This window comes from Ciconia boyciana, chromosome 3 (assembly GCF_034638445.1).
Source record: "Ciconia boyciana chromosome 3, ASM3463844v1, whole genome shotgun sequence".
Classification (NCBI taxonomy): domain Eukaryota; kingdom Metazoa; phylum Chordata; class Aves; order Ciconiiformes; family Ciconiidae; genus Ciconia; species Ciconia boyciana.
In genome coordinates, this window is record NC_132936.1 from 56,680,324 (window position 1) to 56,703,592 (window position 23,269).

A 23,269-nucleotide genomic window follows, 5' to 3' on the forward strand; every position below is an offset into this window, starting at 1 on the left:
AAGTACTGTTAAAATCTGTTCCTTGGAAATGCGTAGGAGAATGTTTATCTTCAAAAAGTATACATTAAATACTACATATTAGCTAGAGAAAAGAATTTTCATATACAACTCCATAATGTTACACAATAACCACAGACCAGATCCTCCTTGGAGATTTGTTTCCAAAATGTACAAACATCACACCCACAGCTGAACAATGCACATTCTCTGAAGAGGCGTTCTGTTGATCCACAGCATCTTTTCTGCAGTTGTAAACCTGACCATGTCCTGAAAGACAATCTCAATGTAGCTGTAGGTCTTCTGCCCAACACTATGAGCCTCCCTTCCAATGCACAGTAAATATTTTATTTTAAAAATAATGGTTTACAATTGGAATGGAAAAGCCACATTATAGGCTTTTTAATTTGGGGAGCAAAGTGTAATAAAAAAAACAATAGGTAGATGCTGAATTCAGCTAAATTCAGACTATTAAGGAAACAGAGAATCTTAATTTTGAGAGTAATTAATCTTGGAACAGCTTTTAAGGGCTGTAATACATTATCCTTTACAGTAAACGCAAATTCAAAGCTTGTCTGATTTTATAAAAATAAACCCTAATTCAGAGTTTTGTGGGGTAAACTGTCTACACTAGTCTGTAAAGGCATAAAACTTTATTTGTAGACTGTATTAAGTTCCATAGCTGTTCCTGAACCACCAGTCCTCAAAATCAACTCAGAAAATTGTTGCAGTCTATTCTTGCTTCATTAGTGACAGCTGCCCTCTATAGTCTCTCCCTCTACCAGCCTACCTTAAAGATACACAAAGCTGCTCTAGACTTTTAGTTAAAAGCAAAGTTCATTTTGTTTTCTGTTCATGGCAATGGTGCTTTTAAAGTGAAAGGATGATAAATTGCAATTTTTTCAGTCCTGTAAAAACCACTACATTTCCATCAGCATACATACTTATTAAAAGCAAAATAGCAAAAATAATCCCCCCTAAGAGGAAGAGAAAAATAAAAAAGTTTCTATAGAGGTGGGTCCCCCCCCTTTTATAAATCACCAGCTTCCTCTACCAAAACCTTATGCTTTCTGCTCTCTCTCTTTCCTAGGTATATATTCTGCTTCGGATTGTAGTTTTCTTAGTTTCTCAGAAATAATAGCTATCAGTTCCCAGGTGCACATCTGTGATCTTTGGGGGGGGGGGAAAAATCATAGCACAATTATAGAATCATGGAATATCTCAAGTTGGAAGGCACCCATAAGGATCATCGAGTCCAACTCCCTGCTCCTCACAGGACTACCTAGAACTAAACCATATGACTAAGAGTGTCGTCCAGACGCTCCTTGAACTCTGACAGGCTTGGTGCCATGACCACTTCCCTGGGGAGCCTGTTCCAGTGACTGATCACCCTCTCAGTGAAGAACTTTTTCCTCATGTCCAATCTGAACTTCCCCTGATGCAGCTTCATTCCATGTCCACGTGTCCTATCGCTGGTCACCAGAGAGAGGAGATCAGCACCTCCCCCTCCGCTGCCCCCCCCCCCAGGAAGGTGTAGACTGCCATGAGGTGACCCCTCAGCCTTCTCTTCTCCAAGCTGAGCAAACCATGTGACCTCAGTCACTATTCATAAATCTTGCCCTTAAGATCTCTCACCATCTTGGTTGCCCTCCTCTGGATACACTCTAATAGTTTGATGTCCTTGTTATACTGAGGTACCCAAAACTTCAGTGTAGAGTGGGGCAATCGCCTTCCTTGACCAGCTAGCTATGCTATGCTTGGTGTACCCCAATACATGGTTGGCCCTTTTGGCTGCCAGGGTGCACCGTTGACTCATATTCAACTTGCCATCAACCCAAACCCCCAGATCTCTTTCCGCAGGGCTGCTCTCCAGCCTCTTGTCCCCCAGTTTGTACGTATAATCAGGAGTATCCTGTCCTTATGCTGAGGTTTCAAGGTATCAAAAACCAGGTATCAAGACAGGAAGAACCATTCTCCTTTCTTCATCTCTTCTGGCATCCCTCCTCCTTACAGTTGTAACCTCTGGGCAGAAAGACAGGGCAGGCAGGGAGGGCCAGCAGAGGATGCCTGTAAGAGCCCAAAGGCTGACTGCTCTTGCACACGCTTTAACTTTCTGTTTCTCTGGGTCCTATATCACAACCGCATCTTTTCACTTGAGAAAGTGTAACAGATCACGTTTCAAGGCCCATCAACACAACTCCAAATCATACCAATGGAAGTGCTTGCTAAGGCCTCCAGGAACCTCCCCTGCACTCCTTGTGCCCTTAATTACTGTCAGACTCCCTGTGGCCACCCTCGAAATCAAGGGGGAAGTCAGGTAAGCAGAGCAAAGGCCACAGCTTCAAGGACTTTCCCTATTTTCCAGGACTGACCAGACAGCCAACAGGATCATTGCTTCCTAAGCCAGGGGCTAGCTGGATCCTGTAACATATATATCAATACTGATACAGATATAAAAATAACAGGAACAAGGAAAAAAAAAAACAACAAACCAACAGTTTTAGGCAAAACTTCATCCTATAGTCTTACAACCTCAAAAACCTGAAAAGGTGCAGCATCGTTTTATGAATTCAGCCAAAAAGATAAATAATGCTTGTGCTCCCCCTGTTGGCTCTGTCCTCAGAACACAGCTCGGCATCAATGCCTGCAAGTACTGAAGTTTTTTAATAACCATAATAATACATATAGGGCTTCAACTCTTTCAAACATGAAACTTTGCCTTCGTACAAAAAGGAAACACTGTATTTAATCACAATCAGAGTGAGAAAGCACTTGTGAGACATGAAAAACAAAAGCTGGAAGTTGTTTTGACTTAAACAAAAACAAGAGCTTCTGAAATACCCATCCTAAACAAAGTGCTGTGAAAGGTACATAAAAAATGATGAAGAGACATATAGTAAATGAAGGAAAGAAACAAATACAGCTTACTGTGAATAAATATTTAAATCCAAAAGGAGAACTACCAGGCACAGTAATCTGCACACAAACCTCACAGACAGCACTGCTGATGGCTGCAGCCAGATACATCTCAGAGGTGTTCGGGAGGACTTGAATGAGTGGATAGACTCAGCTCCTCCACGGTACCCTGCGCTCGCTCCCCGAGCCCCTCGTGTGCTGCTCGACACCACTGGTAGCTGCCAGCTGCCAAGAGCCCGGCTGGCAGTGCCTGCGACCCAGCCTCCATAGTGAGCCAGTTCCCATCACTCTGGCTCTGAGAGGACCCCTCAGCCTCCGCTCTCTACCTGCATAATTTCTCGGCATTGACATCTTCAAAAAGCTTAGAGAAAGATGAGGGTTTCTGTAGGAATAAGGGTCATGTAAAAGGGTGGCTACCTGGAACAATGTCAGGTTTTTGGAGAGACCCTTAAGGATTAATATTAATTCAGCCATATTAATGGGATTCAAGTTTTTTAAGGTAGAAAAAGTAATACAAATTCCAGATCACTATTAAGAGCAAAATTGGATCTTGAGAACCTCCGAACTTGTCCATCTTTCCTTCAATACACAATGGAAGAAACAACAAAATTTGAGTACAACTCTTTGTAAATTACTTAATATATCTTCAGGCTGGAGAAAACAGGTATTTGCACATACAGCTAGGTTATCTCTGCTCAGATAATATCCTAGTCTAACCTTAAACTGCCTTTCAGGAAAATCTACATATTGTAATCTTCTTAGGATTTTCTTGGCAAGTCGAGTTTACCTACATAGGTAAGTCTGAACATTTAGATTTTAAATACTGCCTTCCTTCACAAGCTGTCTTTTCCCATTAGGGTAAGAGCTGGAAACAAAGATTGTGAATTGTTGTGTTAGAAAGGGTTATCTTGTCTCATAAAACTACATTTGATGTTTTCTATATGAAAATACTTCAAGTATAACACATAAAAACTACATATTATTTTATTTAAATAAACCAGATAAATTAGAATCAACCAATATTAGTCAACTAATTAAAAAATAAGCAGTAATATAAAACTGAATTCAGTTTTTAAGTCCTAGTCATAGTGATACTCAATATTCATCCTTGCAGTATGCAGGAGTCATTCCTCTTTCAGTGAACGCATAAATGGAGGCTCTTTGTAAATCCATTCAGACCAAAATACATCCACATTCCCCCACTACACTGTGACCAAAGACTCTCCTAAGAGCTACTGAAAATGTTATTTGAGGAACCTCTTACTGTGTCCAGCTTCAGAAAAAGAGATGCTAGTCCCATGTAGACAGACACACTGAATCAGAGTAAACTGTAAGCAGATGTCAGAAGAAAACTGTTGACACTCAGGTAATATTGAGAAACAAGCAGCAGCATCCCCAATCAAAGTTTAAAGAGACCATCACCTAGTTAAGAGGACCTGTTCCCTTTCCTGTTTTATAAAAAACTGCCTGTTGTTATTCCTCAGTTATAACACATGATGCCACATGATGGCAGCAAACACCAAGCTTTAGCCTTACCTGCACAGGCTGTTCACCTCCTGTTCTAAAATCTTCAAGCTGCTGTGCATGCCATACAGCTATGCCATAGGGCTCCTCAGCAGTCCTGCAGTCCAGAGGATTTGCACGTAACTGTTCTTTAAGCCACATCTGAGTCCTCACTGCTGGCTGTATGGGAGCTCCACTCACAGCCTGTTGTCCCAGAGTTGCGTATCTCTGTCCAAAAGCTTCACAACTGGCTGCCGTAGGTTTGCTTTCAGGTAAGGCACTGTAGGTCAAGTCTAAGGCATGTCTCCTACTTGAGGAATCTGAAACAAAATCGTCTTTGCTGCACGTTTCAAATTTGTATTTGCAGTCCAGTAGAGAAGATCGTTTTTTCCCCATTTCTTTGTCCTCGATTTTTAGCAACTCCATGCTATCATGCAAACAACATGGCCCATTTGTCCTTAATTGTGGCGACACAGCTTTGTCTGTACTAGCCCTGGAGTCCACTGAATGACTACTACCATCCTGGCTGAAGGTATTTGGTGAGCTGAGTTTAGACAAGGAGGACCATTTTCTTACCGGTCTTGCATCTTTCATGTCAAGAGAATTGTCCAGGGCACCCTGATTTCTGCCTCCTCCTGACCGTACAAAGCTTGTACTCCATTTTGAGCCATCAGACTTGAAAGCTTCCCTGTGTTTGGAAAGTGAAGAGCTGGCATTAGACGGCATCACATGGGCAGTGGGAATAGAAACCAGTGATCGGCTGGGCTTAAACGAGGATGTACCACTTGAAGTTGAATGATCTGGAAAGAGAGATTTATCATGTAAATAAGTACAATACAGAACTCATATTAACATCAGTGCCCAGAGGACAAAACATCAAATTCAAGGTGAAATGCAAAAATAAAAGGAAACAAGTTTCTTGACAAAACAGGGTCTTCTGAACCATTCAAGATTATGAGAATGGAAACCTATTAAAGTGGGAGATTTTCAAGTTTATTTTGCTCAGGTGCCATCATTAAAAAAAAAAAAAAAAAAAAAGAGAACTGTGCTAAGCAGTGGCAACAGCAGCTCAAGACACAATTCTCAGGCTGTGGGCAGAAGGCAGCGTTCATTCCCCAGCTTCAAGGTGGCAGGCTGGATTTCTCCCCCACCCCACATAATTTTAAGTAGCTTCTATATCACAAATGGTAGAGGTATCACAATTCAGGAGCCCCAGGACTGGTTCCTGTTCTATCACCCCTCTTCTCATTTTTTAAAGGCAAAACAATTCACTAAGTGCACTTTGTAAAATGGCAGTGCTGGAGACAAGCCAGTTTAATGATGGCCTCTTGGACAGAACTATTCATCCCTTTTGGATCTCACTGATTTCAAACTATAATTCCCCTGGTGATTTGCTAAAAAACAAGATGCTGAAAAATTTTATGTTCCATTTTAGGTTTTGTCTTACTTACAGACCCAAATACAATCCCACACAGAAACTGTGTGTAGCATAATTTATGAAATCTATCCCAACCTGAAATATCAAGAACAGAGAAATCAGTGAGGTGATATTCAGGAGGGGACAGAAGAGCAAAGATGAGAGAGGTAAACGAGAGGTCACTGGGGACTGGCTGAGGCTCACACGCCCAACAACATGTGCCTAGCATCACAGGCTGTGGACAACCAGAAATAAACACCTAATCCTCTCATTAGAAGATCAGCTCCCATCAAGTCACATGGCTGCACCTTAGCAAGCTCACATTGCTCATTAGGTTCACGGAAGATAGAATGAAATTGCTCTAATTAAAAGATTCTTTTGGGGTCCTTTTTGGCAAGAGCAAGACAGATACACTCTTCTAATTTCTCTCATCCTAACCTAGAGAGAACTTATTTCTTTGAGATTTGTCAACTGGTACAAGAGTTCATAGTGGGACAATTAAAAAGAATTAAAAAAAAAATAAAATCAATCAATTGCTCTAGAAGTACAACTGACATACCCAGTTTGATGGCTACACTGAGTTAATGTGATTTGGTGAATGCCAGAACACATTATTAATTGGGCAAACTTTCAAAGGATATATTTGACTCAATATACCATGCCCCAGATAGGAAAAAGAAGAGAGCTTCCAACGGTGCAACAACTTTTAAAAATGGCAGCACTTCTTTTCCTATGTATCCAAATAAAGGTAACCTTACAGCCAACTTGCATAGTGCTCCTTATTTGGGACCAGGCTCCCTCATTCCTTGCACTTGCAGCACAACACAAAATAATATAGCCCTACAGCCACACTCCTCATGAGAAAAATGCATTAGAGCCCACAAAATACTAAACAGTTCCTTGATTGATACCTGTTTATTGCATACTTGTCTTCTGGCTCCTAAAAAGGTGGAAATTCTTGCTGAAGCTTTCCTGCCTCCTAGTGGGTCACTGCCCCACCATGTACCCTCCTGTTTCAAAGCGTAAGCTCACACATTGTCTCCTGCCTCTACCCAGCCTCCTACTTTCACAGTAGTTAGAGAACACAGCTATCTTTAAGACTTGATAAAACTATCAGAGCTGGCTGAAATGGACCAACAGTTTAAGAGTTATTCATAGGGTGCTGATTATTGCTGTAACACACACATAGGATGCTCACATTAGAGAAAGTGAAATGGAGAGAAGAATACTAGTAGCTTGTTACCTGATGGATCATGTTGCTAATGAATGTGAGGTACCGTTTTTTACATGCAAGATGAAGGTCCTTCCCTCCTCCCTGTACTTCTTTCTTAAAAATTCCATACTGCAGACACAAAGATATTCCTTGGCTTTTTTTCTCTGTCTTGATATTGCTCAAGAGATGGGACATGTTAAAGAGGAAGACAGAAGGCCACACTGCCCATTTCAAGTGGAAGGAACCACAGTCTTCTGACCAAACACATTTGTGCCCACAGCTATTGCAGCAGCAGAGATGGTGATATGCAACACTACCAGTTCCCAAAATTGTGATAAGCTCACTGCATGTAACCAATCTGCCTGTGCCAGGTGCAATCTCAGCTCCTCTCAGCTCTGCCTTCCTGTCTTCTCTTGTAGCACAGTAGTGGCTATCTATGCAAGCACCTCCAAATCAGGTACATCTTGCTAATCTGCATAGCAGGGGCTGCCAGCTTCCAGCCCTGCTCTGCAATAGAAATAAACATACTCGGCCATCTCTGGCTGAGGATGTCAAAGCAGTGACAAGAAGGTGAAAGAGGTATATGACACGATGGAGCTGGAGTCTCAAACATACACACTATGAGATGGAAAGCCCAGGGTTAGAGTTCTGCTTTCTGGGAGCATTCAGCAGAAGAGCAGGGAGAGACAACTGCTGTCCTCGGGAGAGCAGGGAAGAAAACACACAGTAGAAAGAAATGCACCTCTTCTTGTACAGGTATGCCTTAGCCAGAGGCTGCTACCTTTGTAACACTCAAGCAAACTAACTTTTGTACTGTACCTTACCCAGAAGCTGCATCTGACACAGCACAAAGTCAGTCCTGCAAAGGAAGCAGCCACAGGCTTTTTTATATCCAAAGAAAATAGAGTATATTAGGATTCTAAAAGAACTGACTGTGGAGACCTACATTTTAGGCTATGCAGATTTCTATGAGTAGAAATGTCACAACTGCAAGATAAAGGTAAGAGAAGAAACCCTATCTGTATGCATGTATTTGTAAAAGTTAAATATAGTTCCATACAAAAAAAATTACAGTAGTATCTAATATAGCATTTTCAGTCTGAAATACTGACTTAATGTCACCTACACGCGGTCTTCAAACTAGAATTAAAAACAATAATAATGAGAAGTGTATGATCTCCTTTACCTGTTTTTATTAGAGTACAGAGTTATTCGTATGTGGTAGATTTTTATTTTTTCTTGTTCTACTCTAATTTTAAGCCCTGAGTTTAGATCTAAACTGCTTTTCCTCACTTCTGATTCTAAACTCTTCAAGCAGATTTAAACTTGGAACGCCACGTACATCCAACTACAGCTGATGGATGTCTCTGATAATTTGTCTCAAAGTGAAACACAGCAATTCTGGCTTCAAGTTGTCCTAATTAGTCTTCCCATTAACGCTCACTGAAACATATGAGAAAATTCACACTTCTTCTTAGAGCATATTGCTTCAGTCTGCCTTGACTGCAGGCTCAGCTGGAAAAAGAGCCAGTCTGCATTCTGAAACATCTCCTCACAACACAAAAAGCATGAAATTCAGAAATTTCATTGAAAATAGGAGAGAATCCAGAAAGCACCATGGAACTTAAAAGACATTACTTCTTCTGTAGTCACAGAAATAAGCTCCATCTGGCCAAATCCTGCCAAAGACTACTTTATCCAAGCAGCAGATTTTTCCCTTCCATACAGTCGGGGGTAAGGAAATGCCTAGTTCAGAATTAAAAGTGCTCTCTTCTCAGCATTACTCACGTTTTCACTTCATTGAGCTAGTATTTATTTGAAGATTACACACACTCTTAAACAGGGCTTGTGTGTCTCCAGACTCTTTCAATGCTTAAGACTGCGCTCATTAATGAAAACTTAAAGAGACAGGAGGAAAAAAAAAATATAGCTAGTTGCTACTGGTTTTCCTTTGAACAGCAGCAAGATCATATGTCAAATTTTGTTTTTCAATTATCCTAATAACTTTTTTTTGTGCCCACCACAAAGCTCCTTAGAGGACTTACCTAATAGGAGTAACATTTTAATACCTGATCCAATAGTTCCCAAACCACATAAATAAAAGAATTGGAAAAACTGTATTTTAAAAACATGCTACAAGATTTCTACCACATAATAGCAACAGATGGAATAGAAAATTAAGAGCATTTCATATGGCTTTCTTACTATCTTATGGTACACTTCTGAACTATGTCATTACTGCATATCTGGCACAGAAAATAATATAACAGAAGCAATTTTGGTCTTACTAAAAAACTCATCACAGAAATTTTGTTTAAATGGGAGACAGCACAGCACAGACTTTCTTCTGAAGAAGGGGGAGAAAAAAGAAACCCTCCAACATAAAGTTAATGAATGCCTCCTACTCATTTACATTTTCCTGTGCTACATTTTTTAAATCACTAGTGCCAATTATATTCATCATAACTAGAAGAAATCTCTGAAGCCATTTCTCAGGCCAGATACACAACGCAATCGTTCAGCTACTTAAAATCCTTATCTGTTGTCCAACAGTCAGTCTTAACGCACAAGAGACAGAGAAGGTTCACTATAACCTCGAACAACTCCTTTAGCTGCAAAGTGAAACTAGCACTTTAAGAACCCCCATCTACAAGACATACTTCTATATGTGACAGTTTCTTCACTGCTCCCAGTAAGATATTATCAAATAACAGCAATCAGCTAATACAGTTACTCAATGCTAATCAAAACCAAAATGCATATAATGCATGTTTATGGAATGGATGCATATCTAATGCCACTGAAAAAAGAGAACCTTCCTTGTGTGAAGGACTTTGAAATTTGATATTTTATCCAGGCTATAATTAGAAAGCCCTGACCATGGAGTACACCAGTATTAAAAACAGCTGACCTTCTCCTCCTGCCCTCCCCTCGCACCTCCCAAAACACTGACATAGATTACTCTAATCCAGGAAAATAAACCGAATTATAATATTAACTGAGCAGGAGATAAACAGACGAAGTCAAGCCTCTGTTATACAAATTGAAGGTCTTGAATCTCGCTGCAGTTTAGTGTACAAAGGTTCTTACATTCGTTATAGGATGTCGGTTCTTCTGAATGCTTCTCTGAACTGTTCCGTAACTCTTAATTGCATGGACCCCAGCAACAAGCCACAGGCAATTCCAGTGTCCAGCGTATGGTTTACTGAAAGGGCCGTGAGTCTTCATTCTACCATGCAAGCATGTGCCTGCCTCCCAGAAACTTTCTCCAAAACAGCTGCTTTCAACAATAGAAGTGTCTAACTCTCCTGGGAGTTGGTCAAAAAACAAAGACCATGGAATGATGTGCTATGACAGCAGTATTTATGTTATGCCTGTGTTCCCCCCTACCTACCTACAAACTGGACTAGCCTTAATACAGCATAGATAATCAGATGAGCCAACTGAGAAATTTCAAAATGGACAGGCAGGAGGCCAGCCCTAGCAAAAAGCCCTGAAGAGACTGACTCATCAACCTCTGAAAGCAAAAGCATGCCTTTTCAGGGTGCAGTAGCAGTCAGAGGAACAGTTTGGGTTTGGTTAGTTTGTTTTGGTTGTTTTTTTGGTTGTTGTTTTTTTTTTTTTACTGTAGAGAAATCTTCACCACTCTCTTTACAAGCCCTGTTCATATTATTTCAAGTTTACTATGTCAAAATATGAGAGGTGAATGAATGGAGGAAATCTCTGCAAATAAATCTCTTCCAAAGAATAAATAAATACAAGCATGCATCATAGAAAGCTGTATTACAAAAGGAAGCGCTGCAGACACAAGAGAGAACTGTTCAGAATGAGAAAGTGAGCCCCAAATGCTCATACAATTCCTAAACATTATTTGTTTATAAAGTGCTGTGTTTGTACAGCAAGAAACTAAAACAAAAGAATAACTAACAAAAAACTTTCTAGAGGCAAAATATAATTTAATACTAATTAATACTAATTTAAAATAAGACACTGTTAAATACTAAAATACTTACTGCCAGTAAACTGAGTTGCCTGTGTCACATCTATGCCTTCAAAGCAAAAACAGTGATGTGGTGTTCAGAAGCAAGTTCAATTAATGTTATGTGGAAAAAAGAAGCAAGTTCACTGGCTTCCAGCATCACCAGTTACCGTACTGGCAGTGTTGATCAGAACTGCTTTACATAAGAAGTGGATAGCAAACTCCGAGTCAGTTCTACTTTATTTCAAACTAATTCCTGTACAATTTTCTGGAATCTACTGTTGCATACCAAAAGAACCCAAGTTGTACCTACAAACTTGCTAGTTTTAGAAGTTGAAGTTATTTAAAATCTACATAATTCACAAAGAGTATGAACAGTACAACCCTGAATAATACAAATGCAAACTTAAGAGGTTGCAGCTGAGACAATTTTCAAAAACTGAAGCGATTTTGTTGCTTTTATTTCTTCCCTTCAAACAGCAGCATCTTGGAGTAAGACACGTGATGAAATACTGGTAAAGCTACTACCCCTGGGCAATGTTATTGTAGAGAAATGGAAGAAGGAATAAATGGTAGGTCAGCCTGACAGGCTTCCTACAACCTACAGAAATCAAAAAATACTACAAGAGGAGTTAAAGGATTTTTAGTACAGGGAGCAGAAAGCAGTGTTGGCAAGAGTAAAAGCTGTACACAGAAGTACCAGGATAGCATACACACTTATCCAAGGAAGGAAATGCAGAGGTAACACTCAGTTCCAGCAAATGGTAAACAGCTTCTCAGACATCCTTATGAACAAAAGGAATACTACGTACATATGAAAATACTTTAACAGAAGCTTGACTAACATATCCCATCTAACTTATTATGAACTGGCCGCTTGGTATCATCTTCATTACCGTCCTCTACAGTTAATGACTTTCCTTTTTTCCATTTGCAACATCTCACTCATTTCCACAACCCTTCCAGCAAACTCACCTTCTCCCTTGTTTGCCAGAGAGGTAATAAGGTAGCAACAATCCTACTTAATGTAAGAAGTGAGGATAACACTCTCAACTTTCAAAAAAGGGGGAGTGGGAAACAAGCATGTTCTAAAGTTTGGTTAATGAAGCTTAACACAGAAACTGATTGTCACTGAACAAGAGAAAATTATAGTTTGTCATTGAGCAAAAGAAAATTATTTACTCATAATGGAAGTTATTTACTCGTATTTCCCTATTTTCATATAATTTAAGTCCTGTTCTCAGCTTACCACATAAAAGGTTGCTTTGCTTCACTCAGATTTACCCACTTCCCCAGAACACAGTATTGACAAAGAACATGCCCTATAAAAGCTACTACTTCAACTGTATTTAGTTATAGTAGTTAGGTACTTAAATACTCTTTCAGAAGTCTGCTCTTTGACCAACTCTCATTAGGATACAGCATACACTCTCCAGCTTTGATTTATTTAAAAAGTGCTGTCCCGTACTTGAGAAGTCATCACTGTACACCAACATCAAGTTTCCACCACACCTTTCGAGATGGCAGATTTGGCAAAAGCCTCATTAGTGAAGTTGTTAGATTCCAGCAACAAGGACAAGCAATTAAATGATACAGTGGACCACATTCATGTGGACGTGAATCTTCATATGTCAAAGGACAGCATCTTCATATGATCTCAGCACTACAAATCAATCTCTGCATTCCAGCGGCCATTTCAAGAGCCAAAATTCCTAAATCCATCACTTGTTAGATGACAAGAGGCAATCTGAATATCTCCCCACAGAATTGCACGAGAGATCAAACCAGAACCAGTGCCAAAATGAAGCACACAATGGAGATTATACATTTACTTTCTTGAAGATCATATATTATCAGTTTAAAAACCACTACACAGGAAAGAGACAAGCTCAGTAGAAAGTGTTAGTTTTCTCCTATGTTCCACTGCAGTCAGGTTTGAGGTTAAAGTTCCCAATATTAACCAAAGTTAAAAGACATTTGGTAAAACAACCTGCCATCTAAACCACCCCTCATTAAAAATTAATACACATTCCCTTGAAATATATAGCTGATTTTTTTTATCTAAGAAGATATCAGGTAAAACGATCCACATTCTGCTTTAAAAAAAAAAGTTCCTTTAAACTAGCTGTTGGCAATATCTATTATCACAAGTCTCAAATAATAAAAAATTTACAGTGTATTTCAACAAATACAGCTTAACAAAAACTTCTAACAACATTTTGTGCTTTGGAACAGTGGACTTCAGGGAGACTGTACCAAGCCAGTACACCAGTTTTTGATAGGGGTAAACAAATATAAACTCCACAAACAAACAAAAAAGGGCAAAAATGTATGAGTGGTATGGTAAAACTCCTAAAACTGAGGTTTTAACAGGCACTAGATATATACATGCAGAGAGAAAAAAGAAGAGAAGAAAACCCCCAAGTCCCCAACATATCGCATACACACCAATTACAGCCATCCTGCTTAAGGGATCTTAACATAACTGATATTTTAAGATTTAATACAAAATAGTACTACCTACTAATATTTCTGTGAAGTGACAATTTGCCTAATGATATCTAGGCTAATAATACTCAGATGGGGAATCCACAACTCCAGAAAAGAAACATCTTCAAACAAATTTAATAACTTCCTACTCTTGAGCCAGATCTGGGTCAAATTAGCTCACTCACATGAAGCCCCTATTCAGAAGATGATTTAACAGTGGACTGTAAAGAAGAGTAGCATTGCATAGAAGTGGGATGCTGCCACTCCAAAATGAAGTCAGGTATCAGTCTGTGCAACAAGGACAGCTTTAATGAAGTAGCACACAGTTCAAAAAGCAGCAGGTTAAATGTTTTACAGGGAAAGATTATTCAGCAAAGAGAAATAATTACAGCAGTCAACTACTGCAAGATTCTATTCTGCTTTCCTTACTGTACTCAATTATTCCAGATGCCAATGTTAGAGAAATGTGGAAGTACACATTAAAAGCACATGAGGCAAATACAATACTGTGGGGTATTTAACTGAGGCAGAAAAGATTTCACAGACTGTATCTGATCAGAGAGTCTAAAGTAAACAGCAGGTAAGCCCAAGAGCAAATTTTTACTCCCTATCAGTCACTGGAAACAAGTTATTTATAACTATGATTGGTCCAAGCTTGCAGTGGCCATCCAAACTGAAAACTGGGTTTCTGAGTCAGATTTGTTTGCTAAATTGATCTACAAAGACAGAGGCTAACCTGACATACATAAAATCTCTTTAGATGAGAAAACTGAGCATTTTAAGACAGAAGTAGGTCTTAAAAGAATGAATGAGTTTTACCAGAATACAATAAAACTTTTAATTTATGCATTTTGCCTCCTTATCCCAAGGATATCACACACCCATAGCCAAATATAATTGTGATTTCTAGAAACACAACATAATAAAGGATGCTCTGAACAATCATTTTCAAAGTTAAACTTTCACAGCAGTAACTGCCACACAAACAAAGAGATACCCCATCCTCAATGCTTTATCTTCGTGTACCTCTCTGCCTACCAGCTCTTCAGCATTCAGCTTTGGTGCTGTTATTACTGCCGTACATACACAGTATCTGATAAAGCTGTGCTACAGGATGTTCATAAGCTGCTGTATGAGTCCATGGGAGTAATGTGCAACTGGCCACCACAAAATAGTAACAAATATTACGTATAAGATGTGGATGCTCCATGTAAAAGAGCAGAAACTGAACAAAAGAGAAATTTTGTACCCCGAAGTATCTATCTTTGTTTTTCAGCAATCTGGAGCTATTTTTAAGAAACAGTTATATAACTAAGTAGAACAATTTTTAGATTAACAGTATCTATTTTTTCCCCCCAGATAAGAGGATAAAGCAATATTCCAGAACACCAGTCAGATAGTCAGGCAACTTAATTTTGCTGAAATAAAAGTATCAGTGAAAACTTATACCGCCACAGGGTTTTTTTTTCCCTTTGTGGTTGATTGGTTGTTTCTTCTTTAAAAGTCCAGATCTTAACTTGCATTTGCCTTTTTATGAAGGCCATCTACAGCTTCCAATTCCATTTTCCAACAACAAGTACTTAACAGTGAAGACATGCAGAAATCAAATATCCCCCTAGGACCTTCATTAAAAGTAATGGCTAAAGGAAAAAAAATACTATCGATGTCACAATATATCTGTCCTCCTTCCTTTCTGAATCTGCAAGATACCTATGCCACAAATACCATCTACTTCAACAGCCACCAGATACTCCCTCTTGCTGGCATTACTTCTTCATCCCCAGCTAGGCACAACTACAAAAAAATTGGAGTAACTTGGCCCATCAGAACAGAAATCCACCCCCACCCTCCAGAGGGGGAAAATCCTAGGTATTTTTGTTCTCTGTAAGAGAACATCCAGTAGCAGGAACATACCTACCTCTCCACTTTCCTATACCAAGACAGACAGAAGTTGTACTTTCTCAGGCTCCGAAGAAAACTTATTTGTATTATCCCAACTCTCTGACTTACTCCAGGTGCCATCTCCAACAACAGCATTCCCAGATTAGCTAGGCTGATGCCTTTCAGCAGTGAAACCACCTCACCTAAGATATGAAGGGGAAAAGGAGGTGCATGTGAGGAGAGACTCACACGAGGAGAGTTAAGAGGAGAGATTCCCTCTAACCCAAGGGACCAGAGCAAAACCTGAGGGTTTCCACAGAGCACTATCATTCCATGCAGTTAACACTTTGTTGTTGACCAAGGTGTATATCAATCCCTCACATTTTATTCGTGAGTACAGGCAGAAACAAAGCCTACAATTTAATGTCAGGTAACTTTAGAAGGTTAAATCCCACTTTCAACTTCCAAGGAGACTGGAGTTCCTGGCTACATTTTTTTGAGATCATTATCAATTAATGAAAGTTTAATCCCTGCTCCTACTAAGATGGTCTTTAGCTTTAAAATATCATATTTAGATTCATCTGGTGCCCGTTCTCTTCACCACTAAGCAGTGGATCTCTTATCTTGGTTCACAACCCACCAAGAACAACTCTTTCTAACAGGAGCAGCAGCTTTCAGCTTTACGCCAGGCTACGCAAGTATGGAAGAGAGGACATACCTTCATCTTCATTTTCTCTCCCAACCTCATACTCCAACCCCATTTCCTCTACTGATTTCCCGCAGTTGAACCTTACACACAATAGTCATCCTCCTAGGTTACCTCTGCGTTCTCACTTTGGGAGCCCCAGCCCAAACTCATTATCATAGAATAGAATCATTTAGGTTGGAAAATACCCTTTTTTTAACCTAACACTGCCAAGTCCACCACCAAACCATGTCCCTAAGCAACACATCTACACTGTCTTTTAATTACCTCCAGGGATGGTATTTAACCACTTTCTCAGGCAGCCTGTTCCAGTGCTTGACAACCCTTTAATGGGTGACCCTTCCAAGTATCACACAGTCTCCTGTACAATAAAAGCGCATGTGTATGAGCTTTTACCAACATGGAAAAAGAAATCCTTTCACAGGCAGAAGCAGGTGCTGTAAGCAGCTACAGCAGTGAGGCTGCCATGGGTCCAGAGAGGCAGGAGGATACTGCTTGACAGCTTTCACACTGCTCCATAGCAAGACTGTCTCTGTCTTTCTCCTTCCTCCTGCTGCAGACAAAGGTCAGGCCAGGTCGCCAAACACAGCCAGCTTGCCGCAGCACTGCCACTGCTACGTACCACTTGGAAGCAGTTAATGTACCACAAGCAATTTACTTAATACACTTTGGGAACGCCTGCATCAAGCAGTAATCCCTTCCAAGGGCCAGAAATCATCCCCAGGAATCCCAAAAATTCAACTGCTGCCTCAAGAATAATTTAGCTCACTGGGGAAGTCTCTCCCCTTCAGATGCTGATCCCCAAACGATAACAGAATAATATGTTAACAGTAGGTTATATTCAACCGGAATAGGTCTGCTGAGTACCTAGCGGTCTTGGTCTACATAATTACTTACCAAGACTGGGGAAAAAGCAAGATATTTAAAAAAAACCAACCAAACAAACATGAAAAACACCTTAAAATAAATACACAAAAGAGCAAAATACAATATTGCAGAAGTAGATCTAGCTCTCTATTTTTTAACTTTTACATTCTTAGCTTTGTTACTCTACCCTTCATTTACTATACAAGACCCTCTCTTTCCATTAAAGCTTCTTGGACACTTCAGGTCTTTGGTTACAAATCAACAGCCTACTCCACATATAGGTCACCATCTGGAACCCAGCTCAGGTCCCAGAGGATTAACCTTAAATTGGATTTGAGCATAACTCTATATCCTACAGAAGTCGTCACTTTTTATACTTCAAAAATTAAGCATCATTATCATTATTTCCCAAACGAAAAACAGGAGGCAAAGTGTTACAACAATTAGCCTGATGTCACTTCGTAAACCTTACCTGCTTCCTCCCACTGCTCTCTACACTGAGCAATACTGGCAACCCTGATATAATGTATATATTTTAAACTTTGCAAATTCAAGCAGAACAAAAAGAAGGAATAAACTGGGGGAAAGGAGGGTAAGACCCACTTGGAATTCTCAGCATTTTCTTATAGCAACCAGAAACTTGATACATGGCAAAGGAATATGACAGTCCTCCTCCTAACAGAAACATTTCTGAAAGCAACAGCAGCATGAAGAAGATATGCAAAAGTTACTGAATTCCATCCTACGAAACTGATTATAATATAATAAACAGATGTGGAAAACCTCAATTTTCCTGCACCTTTTTTCCTACATCATCTGGCTTCCACCATTTTGATGCTAGCTTCTAATATTTTCTTTTTTCAGACATACCTGTGAATCCATGATAACAGATTACAGACTGATAATAACTGAATGTTGTTCCATTTCTAATACATAATTTCTCTACAGCATAAAACAAAAGAGAGGGATTCACATTTCTGTAACGCCCATAAACAGCCCTCCCTCCAAGACCTCCACCTTCCCCACACACACTCTGAGGACTTAATTTTGCTTTTTTTGGAGGACAGATGATAGTTTGAGCAAATGTGAATAATACACTGGTAAAATTAGCAGTGTTAATTCAGAGGCTATATTTAGAATTAAATCCCACTCTCTTAGGAGGATTTCTGTACCGTAAAAATACAAGCCTCCCCTCCAGAAGGGAACTATACTTCCTTATATGTCCACCATCAAAGCCGCCACAAAAGATAATTTTAAAGGCTGGAGAAAAAAAACCTCATGCATATCACCACCTGAATAATATTACTCTGAAGTTTTCCTGGAATATATATGCAGATCTTAATGCTTACCAGCGTTTCTTCACCTGCTAGTAGTCTGTCTGTAAAGTAATGATAGTTATATACTATTCATCTGAACCTGTATGTCACTTTTTAAAGAAATATTCTGAATATTGAAGGCCATTTGTGTCCTTTGAAAAGGCTGACTGAAAGATGTGATGTTAACTATAAACCACACTTAAACAAATTGATACCAAATCAGGAGAGAAATGCATAACGCCCAATACAGTCTTTTATCTCAGCTTTTCCCAATGAAAACATTTAGCTTTGCAAACAATTTCTAAAAAAAAAAACCCAAAACCATTAACAGCGGTTTATTACTTCTCCATTCTTTCACTGGCAATTCATGTCTAAAAAAGTTACTGTTTCTCCCCCCACTGTCTATGCCAAAGAGAAGATGGAGTTTAGTGCCCTGACTTCACCATGATTTAGAAAATTTTATGAATTAGCACACTAATTAAATGCAAGTGACAAATCCAACTAAATCATAAGAGCAAGAAAATGTAAGTCATTAATTACGATAAATGCTTTAAAAGAATGTTTCTCATCTTGAAAGACCAGAAGTTCCTCTGCCAACTTATATATATGTCAGGTACCATTTGGTCCACCAAATCCATCCTCCCTGGTATGAAACACAACACTTGCTACAAATGATATAAACAGTCTCAGATTAAAAGACTTGATCCACTGTAGAGAAGAGAACTGTAACCAAACTCTAACTTGCGTATTTGTGATAATTTCTGTAGTCATTCAAGATAAAACATGCTAAAGCATTCAAAACAAAAAGAAGACAACACACACACAAAATCCTTCCTTGGTAAAGTTTTGGGGTTTAATCACCATAATTCTAAAAATCAGTTTGGCATCTCAATTCCCAACAGCATGGTGTACCTAGCACCCAAATGGGATGCTGGTTCAATGCCAGCATGCCTCCCCGAGTACCCAATGAATCTCCTGCATTACTGAGCACAGCCTTTATCTTTACACAAAGCATATCATATGACATAAGAATTGCAGAATTCTTTTAAGTGCTGCTACCTGTAATGCTACCCAATCTTCTGAGCACTAACTCCTAGACAATATTAAAACAGAAGAGGGGTTCACTGTTTACAAACAACTAACAAGCTTGAACACAAACAATCAGAATTACATTTTTCTTCAAAAAGTTTGGTGATCACTCCTCTCTGCACCCCATGAAAATTAGAAGACAGAGAGTTTGTATGTCCATTTTGTCGTCCGATGTGCACAGTTACGAGTACAGAGCCAGAGCTGGGAGAGTAGAGAATGTTTAAATTGCTGCCTTTGATAATGGAAAGAATTTAGTGTTTATAAATTTATTCCCAGTTGTTGGCTCATATATTTGGATATTTATCGTACTCATCACTATGGTATCCAAGCACATTAGCAGTGCTTTGACCCACGCAAAACAATACAAAACTGCTTCTTCTCCGCTCTCCAACCTATTAAGAAACACCTCAGTTGTAGTATTACTAGCACAGCATGTTCCAGAAATTAAAAATAGAACTCTTAAAAAGCTAGACACAATTTCAGATCAAAGTATATCATAAAAATATATAATCAGGGAACAAAATATATCATAAAAGCTGCTGCGGGAGAAAACAGTTTACCAGGATCTGCTCTCTGGCTCTGAAATAAAGTCAGCTCCACTAGCTCAGAGAGTCTGAATTGTCTACTTACAGCAAGTATTTAAATAAAAAAATTCAGATTTGTCTAATGATGTTAATAATTGAAGTCATCTTTCACCCCAGCAAAACACAAGAGAGCCATTTTGCGCAATGCAGTATCTAATGTGTTCTCCAGTGTTACCTAATAGTACCAGTAAATCCCTAACATAGCAAATTGTAATGGCATTCAGCCCACATCCAAGCTACCAGGATGAAATGTGAAACTCTGCAAAGGGTAGCAATTTTAGAAGCTACATACAGATCTTCACATCACCACTCAACTGGTAGAACACTATAAATGCACTTCAGCTTTAGAAGAGAGGTTGACACAAATGATTTTTGATAAATCAAAACTAACGTGCTTCACATTGCATAAAATAGTTTTATAATCAAGCAGTGTTAAATTCTCTGTTGCATCTTGGACTAGCATTTGTAGGCAGATTAGGCACAATTACCATATTGAAATGATGGAGCAGAGGAAACAGAACTGTATCAGTAACATAATTATAAACACTGAATGCAAGAACAGCTTCTTAACAGAAACCCCAAATATTTTTTACCCTGTCTTTCTGTACTGCACTTTATTTTTAGATTTTAATTTATATGCTGACTTATTATAGGCCAAAAAGATTAAAAATAAGCATGGTAACTGTGTTGTACATATATACACACATACAAACTCTCATATAATGCATATTAATGAAACTATCTATATAAGCACATATAAAAGATAAATTGATTTAACTAGCCTCACAAATCGGTAAGTTTCAGAGGAGAAAAAAAAATCCATGCTTCTCTAAGTCTGATATATGACTTGTGAAACACAGAACTCCACCACACGTGTCACGCTCTCCATCAAGTCCCACACCTACCTCCTAACAGCTGGAATGATACCCACTCATGTAAGCAACAGTCTAATTAATGTCCTTCAACTTTTACAGTAAATTAAGGGTATACTACTCCCATGGGAGTATAGTACTCCCAGAATCATATAAACAAGAACTTTTGGCAGTAAGTCACATCTTTTATTAATTCTACTAGACTATGCTACCTGCCAGAACTAACTAATTAACTAACTAACAGAACTAAATAACTAATTCATAATATTCCTAACACCTCTCAAATTCCCATTTTATTCCAAAACTTCAGAAGTACTTATTTAAGAGGTTCTGTATTTTTCACATTCCTCATCTCCTTCCAAAATATTCCATTCCAATTTCCATTAAGGATTAAATAAATTTTAATTTCCATTAAAAAAATTAAATTAAACTCATTCGTAAACACAAAACCTGCAATTTTTGCTATTCACTCATTATGTCTATGTATACACTGCATCTTCATATCCTGCAAGAGTCTGGTTATATCACTTAGTGATATTAGTCTTAACATGTAGAAAAACAATGTAACTCTCCCAGACCTCATTTTACAAAGAAAAACAAGAAAAAAAAAAATCAGCAAGAAAAGAAGGACGAAAGTATTACTGCACCATCTCATCAAGATATTCTAAAAGCAGAAATCAAGGTCTGTTTCTTCTCTATTTATATCACATTATTCTTTTTAAGCCAAAAGATGATTATCAAATCCCAAGTTTTACAAGAATTGAGCCACTAGTAACATCACAAGTTACGACAAAGACCATAAACCAGGAAGTCTGGCCAGAACCAATCTTTCACCACTTTCCTTTTTTTAAGGAACTGACACTGAAAGAATAGAAGAGTAACAAACTGGAGCAGTTGTGTAGGTAAAGCTAATCCAGCTGAGCATCCTGTACTAAAGTCCTCAGCATCAAGGAGTAAGATCATTTGAATACCTGGTGGAGGTGAGAGAGGTTTCATGGAAAGGTCTGAATGTGGAAAGCATACCTATCCTGTGGACTACTTCAAGTCAGATTTGTTCTCCCCTTCTTCTCCCTCAACCTCATCAGGAGAGAGAAGATGGGGCAGTAATGAGACCTGACCAGGAATACTGAAGCTGGTGACACTGATGGGAGTTGAAAGGAGGGAGAAAGTAACATAAGATCAAGTTTAGACCATGTGTCACAGGGACAGCGTGTTTCCAGTTCTACAGAAGCCATTAGTCACGTAACTCAGGATTTTTTAGAAGCTATATTAGACAACAGATATCCAAGCAACCTCCACAAAAAGTGCTATTGTTTTCTTCACAAGGGGTTTTTTCCATCACAAGTATTTTTTCTCCTAGTCTAGATAGGGCAAAAGAGTTCTTCCACAAGCAGTATCACCCAACAGAGCAAACTTTTCCAGTGTAACTTACAAACTTACAGCCATAATTTCCAAGACCCTATGTCCATCAAACCTGCAAATAGCCTGGTCTTCCCTTCAGTTCCAGTCCAGAATGATCCTTCATGGATCTATGACATCAGATTCACATAAGCATGAAAATAACCACGTTTTGGGGGCGGATCCTTATACTTTGAAAATAATAACTTTTTTTTTTAGTTCTCTTCCCAGATGGAAAATAGCTACACTCTATACCAACAGGACTTGTGTATACATGAAAGTAGAAAGTCATATAGAGTTTAAACATCCTAATTCACAGCTTAGTACCTATTCAAGTTAATTTTAGATCATAAAACTCAGATAATCTACACAAACCACTAGTGTGCATTACACAGATCACACACATTTGGCACAGTAATAAATAAAGGCTGATTTTAAAATTATTGCTTTTAAGAATCCCATTAAAACACAAAGTTAAATAAAAATGTCATTATACTATACTAGACAATCTTTTATCTGCATGCTCCCTTTACTAAATATCTGCACCATGAACTTGCCGGTTCCTAGTTTACTACTGCCAAAAGAAAAAAAAAAACAAAAAAACCTCAGCACATCTCATTTGAATTCTTAATAGTCTCTAAAATGATTTCAACTAGACTTCCTTTGGCTATTAAGATTTCTCCAACACGTGCGGAGAACCACAACTGATGATTATGTGTGCCTCAGTGAATCCAACTCCCTTTCTAGGCACTCTGAACATATTTTTAATTCACTTTTCAAACTGAGCTAATTAGAATTAAAACCTTGCTGTCACTCTCTACAGCAAAGTATGAGTGCATATAGACAGCTGACACAGTGAGAAAGAAAAGACTACCTCTAACCATATCAATTCTCAAAGGAAAAGCTTGCTCCAAAAACAACTCCCACCCAGTTAAAAAGTAAGTGTCTGTTTCTTTAGAATTTGTATATAAGATAGAAAAATAAACTATAATCCTGTCCAGAATCTCTAGGTGCTCCTACAGTAAAACTTATAAATGGGAA

The 23,269-nt window shown here is 38.7% G+C and overlaps 1 protein-coding gene across 5 annotated transcripts in view; it reads right to left on the minus strand.

Moving 5' to 3' along the window:
- The window catches only part of CEP85L (centrosomal protein 85 like), a 124,111-nt gene that overhangs the window by 70,594 nt on the left and 30,248 nt on the right, over nt 1-23,269 (minus strand). For 4 of the 5 annotated variants that reach the window (XR_012041456.1, XM_072855747.1, XM_072855748.1 and 1 more), the window contains one exon: nt 4,450-5,216. Coding sequence is in view for 4 of the 5 variants with exons in the window: in XM_072855747.1 (XP_072711848.1) it covers nt 4,450-5,216 (767 nt within the window). In the remaining variant the exon portion in view is untranslated. The remainder of the gene's footprint in view (nt 1-4,449; nt 5,217-23,269) is intronic. The other variant, XM_072855749.1, reaches the window with a different exon arrangement.